Raw genomic sequence first — 19,051 nt, 5'->3', positions numbered from 1 at the left:
TTTCATGTCATTTCAATTCACAGCTATTTCAGTGGCGTGACTAGCTTCCGTTCTACCAGTCCTGAACAGAAACAAGCCAGCCACGCACATAAGCCAGGCTTGACCTGGCCTGGTTAAATATAGGCCTACAATTATGTATCACAAACTCGCTATAGCATTATAGGCTACATGCTTTTAGCATGCGTGTGCTAAGCTGTAGTATATTAAAACTCAGTGTGTCGAATCACTGAACTTTGCTTTTGTTTTATGGCATTTCCGCCGATATGATGACACCGTGTGTGAGTCCACTCATTCAGGACAGGTCTCCAACGCGCAAGCTCGTTCTCCAATATGCGTGAAGGAACAGCAACATGTTAGCTTTCTGCAATTGTGATGTTTAATGTCTGACTTTTAAATAGGATACTACTTAAGATTTATAGTGTTCTACGGACAGACTAAGTATGTCTAGGTATCACAAAGCGGCGATTGATGGCAACTTGGATCTCTTGAAGGAGGCCACGAGGAAAGACCTGAACACACCGGACGATGATGGAATGACGCCGACGCTATGGGCCGCTTTTCACGGACAAGTCGATGCCCTTCAACTCATATGTAGTAGAGGGTAAGCACAGCTTCCCCCATGGGATCATTCATGAGATCACATTTATTCAGGGGAAACCTCTTAAGTCATCACGTTTATTCAGGGGGACATTTCGGATCTAAAGTAGGCTCGATTAACTATTGATTGTATGCCACTATTTTGATTGATCATTATTTCAATATGCTGAGTAGACCTAAAATAACCAATGATTGTGCCACATTAGCCTACACTTTGTAAATGGTCAATATTATTTCTAAATGATATTTTCGCCCCTCGTCCATCATGCCCATAATTACTTGATAGGCTACTTCTCTTTACAGCCCCTCTCTGATTGATTGGTATTCAGGTTTAATATAAGACCGAGAGCTATGTCTCTAAACTGAAACATATGACCATAAAATCTGGTTAAGTTAATGTGATTCACTTCTGCTGTTATGATACCAATGCTGGGTGTAATTCCAGGACTAGAGGTGACTTCATCTGCTACCAAAATAAATACTTTATCAAAGACCAAAAGGTTGAATTCATTTTCCATTCCATGTGATAGAAGGAATGTCAAACACGTCACTAAATATTTATTATAGCGACCCATAAACTGAGATAATCAACCTGTTCTCAAGTTGGACTGCAAGGAATTCTAATGGCTTTGACTCCATCTCAACTTAACAATTATTGCTGTACCTTTATACCATTCTCTGCATATCGTGCTCCTTTGAAAATGAATGTATTCCTACAGATTTGTAGAGCTAGACATTCTTTCCCACGAGTTGAGCCAAAAATTTAATGAGGCAAGAACATTATGTAAATGAAGAACAATAGACCCCATTCATTCTGTCTTAAATGCAGGGAAGAATGGATGTCAATGAATTTGTATCCTTGAATGTTTACAATTTCACTCATTTCTCATTGACTATGTCAGAAAATACAGCCTACACTCTGAAACCCAGGTCTCACCTTAGTGATCTTACGTTTTGTTTATATCTTGGGTGTTGGCACCACTAGTGATACCATATGCTGCAACAAACGTACGTTTATGATAACCTGTTGCTAAGTTACTGTGGGTTTTATTGCTGGAGTGATGAGGCAAAGAAGGACTTTCATTCTTAATGGCTTACCAATTAACCACAGTCATGGTTGGTTTGTACACCCTGGTGACAAGACCCCCGTTCCCCTAGTTTGTTATGAACGCAATTATACCACATACATTGATTTCTGCTATTCAAAGCTTTTATGTGTTGTTAAATGTTTATTACTTGACCTGTACTATTGTATACAGCTGTGTTTCTCCGTGAGCCCAGTAACTGCTCATTCTCATTATTCGCATATTGCTGTTATAATTTGTCTTTCCCGACCTTTCACTCATGTTCAAACTGGTCTTTGTCCCTGTGTCACAGCGGGGACCCCAACAGGAGTGACATCTGGGGGAACACACCTCTGCACCATGCCGCCACTAACGACCACATGCACATCCTCAGCTTCCTGGTCAACTTCGGCGCCAACCTATTTGCCCTAGACAACGAGTTCCACACGGCCATGGACGTGGCGGCGTCACGGGACCGCATGCACTGCGTGCGCTTCCTGGACGCGGCCGCCTCGCAGCAGACCGGCCAGAACGCCAAGAAGGTGGCCCGGCTGAAGCATGAGGCGGCCAAAGAGGCGGAGAGGCGGGTGAAACTCTGCGAGAAGGTCAAAAAGAGGCACCAGAGCAAGATGGACAAGATGTACCGCGGAGTGGGCGACGGAGGGTCGGTCTCTGAAGCCAGCGTGGCGTCGTTCTCCAACATGGACACCATCAACAGCGTCAACGAGCAGTTCTCTAAGCTCACCGCCTCGGACACCTCTGGGTCGCTATCGGCCAGATTGAAGGGGACCCTCCAGAAGAAATTTGGAAAGAAGGACAAAGGGATTACGGAGAGAGCTGGAGGAGACGGGAATGTGATCTTTGTCAAGCAGGAGAACGGCACAGCGGGGAAGCCAGAGTTCATGGATGTCTTCGACGAGCAGGACGAGAACGAGGTAGACGAAGATGACGAAGGACGGATGAGAGGCTCCGAGGAGGACGATGAAGATGAAGGAAACGGGTCCAGCCAAATCAAGGAGTCCATCTTTAAGCGTCCTGGTCTGGGGAACATGGTCTTCAAGAAGAACTTCTCCATGGAAATGGGGCTGGAATCGGAGGACTTCCCTAGTCGGGACACAGAGGACCTGGGCCACCTCTTCCTTAAAAAGGCGATGGAGACCGAGGCGGACGACGCCAGCTTCGGGTATGGCAGTGAAGACGCAGACCTTCCCTGGAACCAGGAGGAGCTGGGGTTGGATGACCAGGAGGATGAGGAGACGTCTCCGCTAGATGCCTTCCTGTCAGCCATCGCCCTGCCGGACTTTGCCCCGGCATTCGAGCGGGAGCAGCTGGACCTGGAGGCCCTCATGTTGTGCTCCGACGGCGACCTCAAAAGCATCCGCATCCAGTTGGGACCCCGCAAGAAGATTCTGGAAGCCGCTGCTCGCCGGAAGAATGCGCTGCAGAAGCCCGGCATCATGAAGGACAGTTTCCTCTGACGTGGAGAAGCGAGGGGGGTTAGATTCCTAGATGAGTAACGGAGGGCGTACTGATGTCTATGAATGAAAACCATCCAGAGTTTCTGGATATGGATATAATGCAGATATGATTACCGTTGCAATTCCAGTAAATTTCCAGAAACTTTCTGGAAATTTTCCATGGGAAGTTATGCTCAGGAATTGCGGAAATGTTGACCTTTTTTTGAAGCATAGAACAGCTTCATTTCAATAATATTTTATTTTATATTCCTATTTTAGGATTTTATCCCATTTTCATCCAGTTTGGTAGCCAATGGACCCTGACCTTGTGTCCAGTTACCCCCTACTAACTGTTGAGGATTCGTCACACAACCCGGCCGGTCGGCAATGTGAAAGGGAGAGACGACTCCTTGACTATCTCAGCTCACAACCATAATTACAAAACCAGACAGGGCTGCTGTTGTGTGACGAACCCTCAAGCCAAGATTAAACTAACCACCCTCAGGGAGCGGCGGCCCAATAGGCCCCTCCCTCTGGGATACGCCCATACTCTGATCTGACGAGACCACTGGTTCCCAGTGGGCAGCTGCACCGGAACACGATGCATTAGACCGCTATACCACCACAGACCCCTATAACAGGACTAGACCACTACACCACCACACACCCCTATAACAGGACTAGACCTACACCACCACACACCCCTATAACAGGACTAGACCACTACACCACCACAGACCCCTATAACAGGACTAGACCACTACACCACCACCACTATAACAGGACTAGACCACTACACCACCGCACACCCCTATAACAGGACTAGACCACTACACCACCGCACACCCCTATAACAGGACTAGACCTACACCACCGCACACCACTATAACAGGACTAGACCACTACACCACCACACACCCCTATAACAGGACTAGACCACTACACCACCACACACCCCTATAACAGGACTAGACCACTACACCACCACAGACCCCTATAACAGGACTAGACCACTACACCACCACACACCCCTATAACAGGACTAGACCACTACACCACCACACACCCCTATAACAGGACTAGACCTACACCACCACACACCCCTATAACAGGACTAGACCAGTACACCACCACACACCCCTATAACAGGACTAGACCACTACACCACCGCACACCCCTATAACAGGACTAGACCACTACACCACCACACACCCCTATAACAGGACTAGACCACTACACCACCACAGACCCCTATAACAGGACTAGACCACTACACCACCACACACCCCTATAACAGGACTAGACCACTACACCACCACACACCCCTATAACAGGACTAGACCACTACACCACCACACACCCCTATAACAGGACTAGACCACTACACCACCACACACCCCTATAACAGGACTAGACCACTACACCACCACACACCCCTATAACAGGACTAGACCACTACACCACCACACACCCCTATAACAGGACTAGACCTACACCACCACCACTATAACAGGACTAGACCACTACACCACCACACACCCCTATAACAGGACTAGACCAGTACACCACCACACACCCCTATAACAGGACTAGACCACTACACCACCACAGACCCCTATAACAGGACTAGACCTACACCACCACACACCCCTATAACAGGACTAGACCACTACACCACCACCACTATAACAGGACTAGACCACTACACCACCACACACCCCTATAACAGGACTAGACCACTACACCACCACAGACCCCTATAACAGGACTAGACCACTACACCACCACACACCCCTATAACAGGACTAGACCACTACACCACCACAGACCCCTATAACAGGACTAGACCTACACCACCACACACCACTATAACAGGACTAGACCACTACACCACCGCAGACCCCTATAACAGGACTAGACCACTACACCACCACAGACCCCTATAACAGGACTAGACCTACACCACCACCACTATAACAGGACTAGACCACTACACCACCACACACCCCTATAACAGGACTAGACCACTACACCACCACACACCCCTATAACAGGACTAGACCACTACACCACCACACACCCCTATAACAGGACTAGACCACTACACCACCACACACCCCTATAACAGGACTAGACCACTACACCACCACACACCCCTATAACAGGACTAGACCACTACACCACCACACACCCCTATAACAGGACTAGACCACTACACCACCACACATCCCTATAACAGGACTAGACCCACACCACCACAGACCCCTATAACAGGACTAGACCTACACCACCACACACCCCTATAACAGGACTAGACCACTACACCACCACACACCCCTATAACAGGACTAGACCTACACCACCGCCCCTATAACAGGACTAGACCACTACACCACCACACACCCCTATAACAGGACTAGACCACTACACCACCACACACCCCTATAACAGGACTAGACCACTACACCACCACCCCTATAACAGGACTAGACCACTACACCACCACACACCCCTATAACAGGACTAGACCACTACACCACCACCACTATAACAGGACTAGACCACTACACCACCACACACCCCTATAACAGGACTAGACCTACACCACCGCAGACCCACTATAACAGGGAACTTAAATGTAGTCTAGTTGGGGAAAAAAATATAAAATGCAATTCTAGATCTTGCAGCATGATCTTGGTTAAAACAACCAGATTTAATGCAAATTCAGTTGAATTTCAACCCTGTACTGTGCATTCATCCATCACATGTGCAGTGCATTCTTCCATCACATGAGTACACAGCTTATTTCTAGCATCCTGCACACCAAGAGGGCTGTAGATCCATTAAGATTCTACTGACAAACAGATTTTCAAAAAATGCCATTTTAAAAATTTGTATTAGAAATGTTTGCCTGCATGTCTGCTTATGACAAAATAAATGTTTATATTCATGTCTGTTTATGACAAGGTAAATAAAGATGGCATAAATAACCCCAAAATTCCCACGGAAAGTTTCCAACTTCGAATATTCCCGGAATTTTGCAACCCTAGATAATATGGTACAGTGGAGAGCTCTTTTTTTCTTTACATTCAAAAGGAAAGTTTGCTCCATGTTAGGGGTTCAGTGTCTTACTCAAGGACACTTCGGCACATTGTCGGCACCTGGCATCGAACCGGCGACTTTCCAATCCCCAGCCAGCCGCTCTACCACCCGAGCTACATGCCTCCCCTCTACCCCCAGAATCACCTCTAGGAAGCTTGGGATGGCGTTGTATTTTCAGTTCTATTTTTAAGTTTAGTTGTACAGTATTGCAGTGTATCACAATATGTATCGTATCAAGGTGGATCGTGATGCCATAGTATTGTGACTCATGCATCGTGATGCGTATCGTGAGGTCGTTAATATCCAGCCCTACACCATGTTTAGAATTAATTGATTTTCCAGGAGTGAATACAACTGAAAAGACCCAATTGCATAGCTACAGATTCTCCATAGGTGAATGTTAACATTGATTACCCCTAAACAACAGGATTCAATGGGCTAGAGAGGGCAGGCAGTAGAAGAAACACCTTGAGTAGTTTGACAAGTTCTCACCATAATTGCCAACTGAAGAAAAGAGAGGCCACTTCCAGCAATTCAACAAAATAACATGCTTCTATAGGAAAAAGGCTAGATAGAATACATTCATGTGAAGAGCACTGCAATACAATGGCTTTTCCTATCAAAAACTTTTCTCATCCTGATATATATTTTATTCAGAAACTATGATGATGATGATGATGATGGTGATGAGGATGATGATCATGATGATGAAAATGGAGGAGAGAGTACATTTATTTTGTGCCATTACATTATGTTGTACATTAATAACTGATTTATACCGTATGTCTGTGGACTATTATGATAACCACAATAAAATATATAATACTTTCAGTGTAAATATCAAAGTGTATTTCTTACATTGAATCTTCTTGGGGACATTTTACATGGCTTTTAAATGAATATAGACTTAATTTGAATTCAACTGCATGCATTTTTCAGAGCATTGTGAGACAACACAACAGCAGTCTGGAAGGGTGAAGGTTAGGGTTAGGGTCAGGGTGAGGGTTAGGGTCAGGGTGAGGGTTAGGGTTAGGAGTCCGGCCCTCTGCTCTGACCAGTGTAGAAGATTTTTAACTGATCTAGTCAAAAAGGATTTGCCAAGATTCGCTCAAAGAGGTTAAGTCTGGTTTATTGAGAAAACATACGAGCGCAAGGACTTCAGGACAACGCACGTGAGTGGTTCATCCAAGTGAAGTGCCGCCTCCTGGTCTTGCGCGGCCTTATATTCAAGCAATACACAGGTATGACGCTTCCAGGATGTGATTGGATAACCCATTGTACACGTCATATTAAATGGCGGACATCATCAACAGTGGTCGAGAATACAGACACGTGACATGAGAAAAGGCGGTAATTCTTGCAGGGACAAAGGGACAAAGGATGGTTATTCTGGAGCAGACAACGTCTAGGTGTGTTGACCTCCTGGAGGTCATCCTGTCATGAATTAGATTAGCACAGCTACGTATGTGAAAGGTTGAGGGAGGTGATGAGACTACAATTTCTATGACACCAGTCATCCTGCTAATGATGGGAGCTAGTTAGCTTAATGATGGGAGCTAGTTAGCTTAATGATGGGAGCTAGTTAGCTGTACTGGCTCCCTAACCCTAACCCTAACCCTTGTCCAGGGACACTTGAAGGAACTTAGAGAGGACAGTGTGTATCAGAGGGTAAACTTCTCAGTTCTGTCTGGGCCTGGGGACTTGGGAACTGCTTTATAAGGACAAGTGACTTTGTTTTAGTTAGATCCCAACATCTGAAAGCCCCCTTTCCTTAATTTCTTAATTTTATAGGCCTACTAATGACTTTGGTCTTTACCAAAAACACTCAGCTCAATAAAGCCACAGTGGGCACCATTATAAATGTATCATAGACGTTGCTTATTGCCATTCTGAACGAATTAATCATCCTTTATTCTCAGCTAGAGCGTTTACTCATACTTGAATGACTAATTGTATTTCACTGCAGCCTCATGTCAGGTCTTAGTAGAATGTAGAATCTATTTGGGGAGAGGGGGGTTCATGAAACGGATACTAAATGACAATAATAGGCCGAAACAACAGGTGGCGCTAGAATGCATTTCGTGTTCATGTGCTGCTGCAGCCATCCACACAAGAAGAAGAAATGGCGCCTGGTCACGACTCTTGATAAACATTTTTATTTTCGCTCGGGAGAAGCTGAATTTGGACTGAACACTTCCCAAAACGATGTGGAACAGGTAACGTAGTGCATAAACAAGATGCCCGTGTATTACTGGCTATTTCATGTCTGTGCATTTTGTTTTTATTTCCATGCTGTAGCTAGAACACCACAATCTGTCATCATTAGAAAGCCAGTTGTCAGCGGTCCCCAAGCTCGGGGGTCCAGGTTGTTGTATGGGGTAGACAGGTCTGTTGTATGGGGTAGACAGGTCTGTTGTATGGGGGTCCAGGTTGTTGTATGGGGGTCCCCAGGTTGTTGTATGGGGGTCCCCAGGTTGTTGTATGGGGGTCCCCAGGGTGTTGTATGGGGGTCCCCAGGTTGTTGTGTGGGGGTCCCCAGGTTGTTGTATGGGGTAGACAGGTCTGTTATATGGGGTCCCCAGGGTGTTGTGTGGGGTAGACAGGTCTGTTGTATGGGGGTCCCCAGGTTGTTGTGTGGGGTAGACAGGTCTGTTATATGGGGTCCCCAGGGTGTTGTATGGGGTCCCCAGGTTGTTGTGTGGGGGTCCCCAGGTTGTTGTGTGGGGTCCCCAGGTTGTTGTGTGGGGTAGACAGGTCTGTTATATGGGGTCCCCAGGTTGTTGTGTGGGGTCCCCAGGTTGTTGTGTGGGGTAGACAGGTCTGTTATATGGGGTCCCCAGGTTGTTGTATGGGGGTCCCCAGGTTGTTGTATGGGGGTCCCCAGGTTGTTGTATGGGGGTCCCCAGGTTGTTGTATGGGGGTCCCCAGGTTGTTGTATGGGGTCCCCAGGTTGTTGTATGGGGGTCCCCAGGTTGTTGTATGGGGGTCCCCAGGTTGTTGTATGGGGGATCTGTAGCCCTAGTTGACCCAGCGCAAATTCTTAATCACTGATACATTTCCACATCCGTTTTTTGTCTGGGGTTTGAATTCGACACCGTAGCCTTCTAGGTCTCTTAAGGCTTTAAAATAACACGAACAATTCTGCTCGGTATTTGTCCCTGGGTGATGCGTGATGCAGCTTTTAACTGTCTTGTCGAATTGCTGGTGTTTTCATTGATATAACAGTTGTGTTCTTTCCTGTGAAATGAAGTCTTGTCTGGGTTGTCAACTTAACCCCTTCCCTGTGTGTTCAATCACGTCCAATCTATTAGTTCAAGTATGGAAGTCAAATGCTTGACATAAGATGTCACATGTCACCTGCAGGCTTGTCTGAAGTAATGATGGCCGAAATCATCGCCTTGAACATCATATCTGCCTCTTCTCCCACGGCCACCGCCACCGTGCCCCCCCTGTCCGTCCTGGAGACCTCGACCCCGCCTCTCGCCTCTCTGGACAGTGAGGACTATGTGTTTGTGGAAGCCAGGCATCCCAGTAAGGTGCTAGAGGGCTTGAACAGTCTTCGTCTCAACCATGCCTTCTGTGACGTGACTCTTTGCTGCGGGGGACAGGAGTTCCCGTGCCATCGAATCGTGCTGGCGTCTTTCAGCTCCTATTTCCAGGTAAATAAAACTCACAAAACTGTCCTGTTGTTGCTTTTTTGATTGACTTATCACTGAATGAGTTCTGTTTAGTAATAGTGTGGGGCGGCTGTAGCTCAGTTGGTAGAGCGGGTCGTTCAGTGATCGAAAGGTCAGCGGTTCGAATCCCGGCACCGACTGTCCACATGTCGAAGTGTCCTTGAGCAAGACACCTAACCCCAAACTGCTCCCAATGAGCAGGTTAGCACCTTGCATGGCAGCTACCGCCATTGGTGTGTGAATGTGTGTGTGAATGGGTGAATGAGAGGCCATTGTAAAGCGCTTTGAGTGCCGCTAAGGTGGAAAAGCGCTATATAAGTGCAGTCCATTTACCATTCACCACACTTGACCACCTACGTTGAATGCACTTAATGTAAGTCGCTTTGGATAAAAGCATTCTGCTAAATGACTGTGATATAATGTAATGTTATCTCGTCAGAATGAAAAAGAGCGGACTCGCACACTGCTGGGCTTAAGGCATTTATTGTACCTGAATCAAACGTGTGACGTTTCGAGCAAAACTCTTCATCAGACTCGATAGCAAAAGGCACCATCTTAGATATACCTGCGACACAGTCACATGACCAACAGGTGTAATCAGGTGGAATGTAGTGTCGCAGGTATATTGTTAAGGAAAAACCTTACTTGGTTTAGTTTAGATTTCAAAGAACACGCTGAGTGGTCGGTCAAGCTGGTTTTAAACAAAGACAATAGTTTTATTCTGTTACGATTTGCAAGTCGGACTCAAACACAGGAAGTGAATCCAGGCTGAGTGAGTCAGATGGGGACGAGGTCGATAGGTTATAACGTGAAAAAGGAAGTGACATAGTTTTGACAGTCAACAGTCTAGACAACAGTCAAGTAGGAAAACAGAACACTTTGGTGAGACTTGAATTTCATTCACAATATCTAAGATGGTGCCTTTTGCTATCGAGTCTGACGAAGAGTTTTGCTCGAAACGTCACACGTTTGATTCAGGTACAATAAATGCCTTAAACATGGAGCCCAGCAGTGTGCGAGTCCGCTCTTTTTCATTTTGATATCTCTTGTTTTGGCTCGGCACCTGCCCTTTTTTGGTTTATGGATGTGCATGTGTCACTCTGTCTTATGTGATGTCCTCAGGCCATGTTCTCTACCGACCTCATGGAGTCCAGGCAGGAGAGGGTGGCCATTAATGGGGTGGAGCCTCAGATGATTGGCATGTTGGTGAGCTACGCCTACACGGCCGAGGTGGTGATCTCCAAGGCCAACGTACAGGTGGGGGACATCCTCTATCCGTCATCTCCCCTTCTCCGGTTACCCACAATGCATTAGCCATTTTGGACCAGCTCAGTGGCCTTGTGGTTGAGTGTCCGCCATGAGATTGTGAGGTTGGGGGTTCGATCCCCGGCAAAATCATACCAAAGACTATAAAAAATGCCTCCCTGCTTGGCACTCTGCATCAAGGGTTGGATTGGGGGTGAGTCCCTGCGACATACTAGCGTCATGTCCAGGGGGTGGACTCACGCTAAGGAATCAGGAGATAGGCTCCTCCCCTGAGGGCCACTAGTCTCGAGAACCATCGGTTCTCAAGGCTGCTTAAATCATAGATATGAACACGAGATGACTCGTAATGGATTGAGCGGCGCAAAATACGGCCGCCATATTGGTCCGGTACCGCTGTCACGTGACGACCGCTCTCCTCAGCAGTTTCAGTCAGTAAAAGTAACCCTGCATCAAGAGATAACTCTAGAAGATAAGTAGAAACTAATATTTTTGTCTTCCACTGACTGACTATCCATAACAGTCAAATAACATAAATAATAAATCAATAAAATAAAAAATTACAAAAAAATTACAAAAAAAAGTACAAAACAGCAGCATCCAACAGTTTTAGTTGTATCTATCAGCTAACAACTATGTATTTATCATCGTTCACTTAAAAGAGACGGCACATAGAGCCGTATCGTTCGCGACCGACCCATCACTAGTTCACTCACGGAGCTCCGTACCGGACCAAGATGGCGGCCGCATTTTTCGTCCGGCAGCAATCAAATCGACGTCAATGCAGCGTCTAATGTATACGTCTATGGCTTAAATGACCCATTTTTCTGCTTAAACCTCACCCGTTCTACGTGTACGCAGGCCCTGCTGGCGGCGGCGAACCTTCTGGACGTGATGGCGGTGCGCGAGGCCTGCTGCCATTTCATGGAGCGTCAGATGGACGAGATGAACTGCGTGGGGATCCACTGCTTCGCCGAGGCCCACTCCTGCCGGGAGCTGGAGAGACGCAGCATGGACTACATCCTCCAGCACTTCAGCAATGTCTGCCAGCAGGTGAGGGCGTGGAGAACGGTGGGGGCTTGGGATGGACGATTATGACAGAAGATAATCATTGTTATTATTTGCTTCAAAATGCTAATTGCGATTAATAATTGCGATTAATATTTAATATATAATATTCATATATAATAACCAAAATTCTCCCAAATCACGGACGTTGATCCCTTTCTTGCTACTAACTCACTGACCTCGTTTTCGCTAATTTCCGCTCAAGGAAGGATGCATGGATGCGTTAAGAAAGTTCTGGAATATGTTCACATCCTCCATGTTTTTCATCGTTTCCTTTTCCTAGGAGGAGTTCCTGTCTCTGTGTGCAGACAAGCTGACGGAGATCATCGCCAGTGACCATCTCAACGTGCCCAAAGAGGAGACCGTGTTCGAGGCGGCCATGTTGTGGCTGGACAAGTGTGCCACCCGAAGGCAAAGCTTTGAGAAGGTCAGTGTGGAGTGTGTGGAGACACCCTGTAGACCCCCCCCCTGTAGACTGAATGACCAGCGTCCGTCGGGGAACTGACCACGCGGTCTAGCCGTGTTTAGTGGTACCTAAGCGACAGCTTGTGTTTTGAGCTCAACGCTTCGCTCAAAGCTCGCGGTTCTCCAATAGATCAGAGTGAGGGAAAAGTATGTGTGTGTGTGTGTGTCAGCTGTCAGTCATTCAGGAGAACATAAGTGCAGGGGATTATGGGACAATTGTCTGGCTCAGCAGCCATTGGCCCGGCTCAGTGTCACATTAGGTGACACAATAGGATTGAGAGATGCGTAGTCATTAGAAAGAGGTTAACACCTTGACTGATGCACCTTTCATGTTAAATATAATATGTGGGTGCGTGACACTAGGGTCAACGTTTATGGAGTTGAAGGTGAAGCTTGATCACACACGAGGCAGTGTAAGGGACATTTGAGGCAGTGTAAGGGACATTTGAGGCAGTGTAAGGGACATTTGAGGCAGTGTAAGGGACATTTGAGGCAGTGTAAGGGACATTTGAGGCAGTGTAAGGGACATTTGAGGCAGTGTAAGGGACATTTGAGGTAGTGTATGCCCCACTGTCACCAGCAGACCACCCTGAGTCCGATAGATACCCCTGTGTCTGCTGTGGATGTCGTAGCAATTAGTTAACACACACGTACACACAGACATACACCAGTCCACTTCCGGCTTTAGGCCTGGGCCCAGTCCCCCCTTCCCCTCACCCTAACCCGGGTCCGTATCCTTTTCCTACCCCCTCCCTACCCCAACCCCTGCCTCTATCTAGGCCCAGGCACATTCACGCACACACAGACATACACCAGTGTTTGCCATGTCTCTCCTATGATGTGTTTAGCCTCTCTTACTCTGAAAATGTAATTTAAAGTTATTTATTGCTTTATAAATTGCTTTATAAATGTTCTTAGCCGGTAGACAAACATACTCCAGGAGCTTGATCACCTTGTTGAGAGGGGTCAGGGAAGAATTTTTTACAGCTCACTTATCTGACCCCCGGGTGATTACTGTTTTTTTGCTTCCCTCTGGAATATGTAGAGAGTGGGTCGTATGCCCTCCTCCCTTGTTCTCTGTAAAGCGCATTGTGTTGCCTCTGGGTATGAAATGCGCTATACAAATAAAGCTTTGATTGATTGATTGATGCATGTATGTATGTGTTGGAAAAATAAGTATTGTTGAGATTGGATACGATTTCTCTCTGTTCATTGGTCCGTCTGTAACGGTTCAGGTCCTGGAGCACATCCGCCTGCCCCTGATCAGCCCCTACTACCTCCACGACGTCATCGAGGCCCTGGAGGCGGTGAGGGAGTCTCAGCGCTGTCAGAGCCTCATCTCCGAGGCCAAAGACTACCTCCTCCTGCAGGACCGCCGAGGAGAACTGTACTGCCCCAGAGCACGCCCCCGCAGGTCCACAGGTAACACACACACACACACACACACACTCTCTCTCTCTACTGCCCCCGAGCCCGCCCTCGCAGGTCTACAGTTAACACAGCTCTACTGTCCCAGAGCATACCCCTGATCTCGAGGAAACACACACCCACACACACACACACACACACACACACACACACACACAGGGTCTCGCATTGCTACTGTGATGACCTTAACTCATGTGCCGTGCACGTGTCCCGTTCTTCAGCGTAATTAGATCTGAATAAACTGACCCGCATTAAAAACAAACATCTATCTGGAGACCAGCATGCTGTTAGGATTGTACTTTATTTTGAGGAAGTTTCCAGCTCTATGAACTCCTAAACCCCCGGCTCGCCACTAAATATGCCCCCCCCCTCCCCTGCTCTCGTTGTCACGGTGACAGGAACAGCTGAAGTGATCGTAACGGTCGGGGGGGAGGACGACAAGGTGGTGCTGCGTAGCGTGGAGAGCTTCGACCCCCTGACCGGCCAGTGGAAGAGTCTGGCGTGCCTGCCCTTCGCCGTCAGTAAACACGGCCTCGTCGTGTCAGGTGAGGAGGGGGCGGGGGGAGGGAGGAGAGGAGGGGGGGGGTAGGGGAGGAGAGGATGGAGGAGGGGGTTAGGGAGGAGAGGAGGGGGGGCGGGGGGAGGGAGGAGAGGAGGGGGGGCGGGGGGAGGGATGCAGCTCAATCTGATTACAGGCAACTGACCAACTGATCAATTGACCAATTTTAGCATTACCTCCGCTTTCATCCTCAGAAAAGACCGGAAGTACCTCTGACTAGGGCTGCACGATTATGACAAAAGATGATAATTGCGATTATTTGCTTCAAAATGGTAATGGAGATTAATAATTGAGATTAATATTTAATATATAATATTAATATATAATAACCAAAATGCTCCCAAATCACGGACGTTGATCCCTTTCTTGCTACTAACTCACTGACCTCGTTTTCGCTCATTTTCTCACTACTCACGGCTGCAGGTTCTCTTGTGACACTTGTCTTGACCTCCTGCTATCTGTCTTCTCAGTGAAATTGCTGTGCACAGCGCACTCAGCGGGAACGCATGTGATTGGTCAGACAGCATAAGCGCCTGTGATGCGTCCGTGTAGTCCTAGCACACTCAATTCAAAGCAAAATTATTAATCACATTAATTGCGGCCTTTTGCGATTAGTTAATCGCGGAGGTCATAATCGATTAATTATGATTAATTGTGCAGCCCTACAGGCAACTCAATTGACCAATTTTAGCATTACCTCAGCTTTCATCCTCAGAAAAGACCGGAAGTACCTCTGACCTCTGACCTATCTCAGTGGGCTTGAACTATGATGACATGCATGTGAGCAAACGATTCAAAAGTCAACCGTCGATAAGAGGAGGAATGTGGTCGGACATATGTTGACATTATATGATTATTGGCAATTTTATTCAGGACGTGTGAATAACACCACAGTAGCAGTTAAATGGAAAGTTTACTCAAATTTCACGTTACTTGAATCAACTATTCCTTTAATCTCCTCACTTCTTCGTGGGGCGGCTGTAGCTCAGTTGGTAGAGCGGGTCGTTCAGTGATCGAAGGGTCAGTGGTTCGAATCCCAGCTCCGACGGTCTATAAAAGCGCTATATAAGTGCAGTCCATTTACCATTTACCATTCTATTCAGCAAGCCTGAACAGACGTTCGTAGTATCATCCATTGCATTTTATTCATCCCCTACCTCATCCCTCCATTTCTCTCCTCCGTAGGCTCAACTCTTTATCTGGCCGGCGGCGAGTTCCCCGACGGTTCCGCCAGCAGAGAGATGTGGCGCTACGACCCCAGCTTTGACTCCTGGCTGGAGATGGCGCCCATGAACGTCGCTCGCTCAGAGCTGGGTGAGACCATCACTCCGTCTACAAGACGTTTATTCATGAACCATCGGCTCTGTGCACCAGCTCCACTACTTCCTGAAAGTCACTTGGCTTCTTTATTTCCTGTCCTATATGATTGGATTAAGTGATTAATCAGACCGGCAGACCCAGCGCACACCTGATTAATCACTTAATCCAATCATATAGGACAGGAAATAAAGAAGCCAAGTGACTTTCAGGAAGTAGTGAAGCTGGTGCACAGTATTATAATAATACACTATTCTACTTTATTTTATTAGCGGGAAAATCTTGGGGGGTGTTAAATTGGACACTTCAGTCATGGTGATGATTATATTTGTGTATTGTTGTTATTATATTTGTGTATTGTTGTTATTATATTTGTGTATTGTTGTTATTATATTTGTGTATTGTTGTTATTATATTTGTGTATTGTTGTTATTATATTTGTGTATTGTTGTTCACCGCGGCTCTCTCTCCAGGGCTGGTGATGCTGGATGGGTTTGTGTTTGCCGTGGGAGGCTGGGAGGGGCGCTCTCGCCTGGACTCGGTGGAGTGCTATAACCCCCACACCAACACCTGGCAGTTCATGGAGTCAGTCAAGATGGCCGTCACCAGCCCTGCGGTGGTGGCTCTCGACGGGCTGCTCTACGTCACAGGTGCACACTTCCTGATGGCGTTGTGTTGTATATGGATAATGGAGAGTGGTGAAGTCTAGACCTTTAATGTTTTAACCCTTTTAACCCTGAAAGTACAGTGACAACATTTTGAATATTAATTGGATTTTCCCTATAATACTAGAAAGCGCAGTTTCTCAGCTTTCAGCAAGTGTTGGAGTGAGGAATTTTTTTGATTTGTTAGATATTTTTTTAATATTATAAAATATTTGTTAGATATTTTTAAAATGTTGCCGGTGACGTGGTCGTATCGAAAGGGTTAAAGGACATTGAGGGAAGGATCTCCCCCCACAGACATTTTTCCTAATTCCCTGGCAACGTGTGTACATTTACATTATTTTAGTTCAGGGGTCAAAATTAACTTTTTATATCACCAGTCAAATGTATCGTAGATGAAAAATTATACCTGCCAAATTTATTTTTTTTACCAGCCAAAAAATAAAAATGTATATACAGCCTTTTTGTGTCACGTAGACATACAGTACATTTAATCTGCATAATAAATGCATTATAGTGGTGAATAAAAAGTGGTTATAGCAGATTCCTGGTGCCACAGCTCCACAGGACAGGAAGTAGTCCTGAAGTGTCCCCCACTGAAAATATCAACCTACAGTGACAAGTAGTCAACCCTTAAATAACAAGCTACTACGCTGCTATTCCATAGGAATGATCCCTAACCATGCCAGCTGGGCATGTTGACTTTGCTAGCTACCTACCTAATGCCGGGCTCACACTACAGGATATTTAAAATCCTAACCATTTTCTAAATCGGGTTACATCACGCACATAAGGAGAATCTTAACAGATATTCTTCTTGCGCATCTCAAACAAGCACACACAGCAAGATTTGAAAATAACGGCTCATCACACACTACAGGATCTTATCGTGCCCGAGGGAGCAACGAACCAATGGTCTCGCCGTCTCACTTGTAAAGTAGTGACGTAATAATCTTAAATATCAAACATGTTTGATATTATCGGGGCCGCCCCGATGGGTCTGCGAGCCGATCGGGAGGTATAAGATTGGATCTGTAAACCCTCACATTACAAGATCATCTGGGCCGATCATCGGCCCCCGACCAACGTTCCAGACCAGATTTCTCCTCCGATTGTTGGGAAGGGTGAATCGGGGATAAATCGGCCTAAAAATCCTGTAGTCTGAGCCCGGCATAACCTAGCCCTAATGATATTGTACTGCTCGTTTGCTGCAACATATCAACTGACCAGCTGTCAAAACAAATTTCACAAAACTGTTTATGCTAGCCATCAATCTCAAATAAATGATAAGCAAATGAAAAATATCCATGCATTTAGCGCTTGGCGGGGGTTAATTTGGAACTCTTGTTTTAGTTACTGTTCTAGTTCTTCACTACCTGTCTTTGTGGGTAACTTGTTGCAGTGTGTCCCCCTGGCTCCTAGGTGGCGCTGTTCTAGAGGATGGTGACGGCACAGACTTGGCCCAGGTGTACAACCCCAAAACCTCTGTGTGGACAGAAGTGGCTCCCATGCAGATCGCCCGGTCGGGGTCCGCAGCCTGCACTCTGAAGGGGAAGATCTATGTCATAGGTAGGGGCGGCTGTAGCTCAGTTGGTAGAGCGGGTCGTTCAGTGATCGAAGGGTCAGCGGTTCGAATCCCAGCTCTGACTGTCCACATGTCGAAGTGTCCTTGACTACTATAACCCCTCCCTCTCTCTACCATCTCATCTATAACTCCTCCCTCTCTCTACCATCTCATCTATAACTCCTCCCTCTCTCTACCATCTCATCTACTATAACCCCTCCCCTCTCTGACCCCAGGAGGCTGGCACGCCTCCACAGAGAACACGGACAAGGTGGAGTGTTACGACCCCAAGACCAACCAGTGGACCATGTGCTCCCCCATGAAGGAGCGGCGCTATCGGCCCGGGGTGGCGGTGGTGGACGGCAAGATCTACGTGCTGGGAGGGGAGGAGGGCTGGGACAGGTGAGAGACCTGGGACAGAGAGGCTGCTGGGAAACCCCCTCCGATGTCCCGTAGATGGTCATTCAGACAGCTTTGAAGTTATCAGACACGCAATGCCCAGGAAATTGAATCCCTTTGATTGAATACCGTTTTGGGAAATTCTAGAAAATGATTAAAGATGGATAGATTATTAAAATTTCAATATATTTATTTGTGAATCAATCTGTAGCCATGTTTCCGTCCACACGTTTTATGCGAATTAAGTTATATCGAATTAAAAATGCCTTATGGAAACGGTAAAATTCGATTAAAAGTCATGAAAATCGACAAAAAGTTAGTACCGTCGATCTCATCAGATTTTTCTCTTGTTCGCTAAAAGTCTTTTGTGATAAATGCTTTATCCGATTTAAAGCTCTAGATGGAAACGCACGTTCACCGGCTTTA

General features: G+C 46.7%; 2 protein-coding genes across 2 annotated transcripts in view; both read left to right on the top strand.

Annotated features, from left to right (window-relative positions):
* Positions 1-307: 307 nt before the first annotated feature.
* On the top strand, positions 308-4,276 carry anks4b (ankyrin repeat and sterile alpha motif domain containing 4B). The gene is made up of 2 exons (XM_084461029.1): positions 308-601; positions 1,975-4,276. The coding sequence occupies exons 1-2, from the start codon at positions 441-443 to the stop codon at positions 3,137-3,139; spliced, it is 1,326 nt and encodes a 441-aa protein (XP_084317155.1). The 5' UTR covers positions 308-440; the 3' UTR covers positions 3,140-4,276.
* A 4,087-nt stretch (positions 4,277-8,363) lies between these two features.
* Positions 8,364-19,051, top strand: part of LOC311327972 (kelch-like protein 24) — a gene marked incomplete at its 3' end in the record, with an annotated part of 11,180 nt that continues 492 nt past the window's right edge. The window contains exons 1-11 of the mRNA XM_084461084.1: positions 8,364-8,436; positions 9,584-9,879; positions 11,020-11,154; positions 12,022-12,213; positions 12,512-12,655; positions 13,929-14,115; positions 14,520-14,666; positions 15,866-15,994; positions 16,471-16,647; positions 18,085-18,231; positions 18,463-18,628. Of these exons, the coding sequence (XP_084317210.1) occupies positions 9,598-9,879; positions 11,020-11,154; positions 12,022-12,213; positions 12,512-12,655; positions 13,929-14,115; positions 14,520-14,666; positions 15,866-15,994; positions 16,471-16,647; positions 18,085-18,231; positions 18,463-18,628 (1,706 nt within the window). The 5' untranslated portion in view covers positions 8,364-8,436; positions 9,584-9,597. The remainder of the gene's footprint in view (positions 8,437-9,583; positions 9,880-11,019; positions 11,155-12,021; positions 12,214-12,511; positions 12,656-13,928; positions 14,116-14,519; positions 14,667-15,865; positions 15,995-16,470; positions 16,648-18,084; positions 18,232-18,462; positions 18,629-19,051) is intronic.

The sequence above is a fragment of the Borostomias antarcticus genome, assembly GCF_949987555.1.
Source record: "Borostomias antarcticus genome assembly, chromosome: 35".
NCBI classification, from domain to species: domain Eukaryota; kingdom Metazoa; phylum Chordata; class Actinopteri; order Stomiiformes; family Stomiidae; genus Borostomias; species Borostomias antarcticus.
The sequence above is the reverse complement of the archived record's forward strand: the minus strand, read 5'-3'. Positions and strand labels throughout refer to the sequence as shown.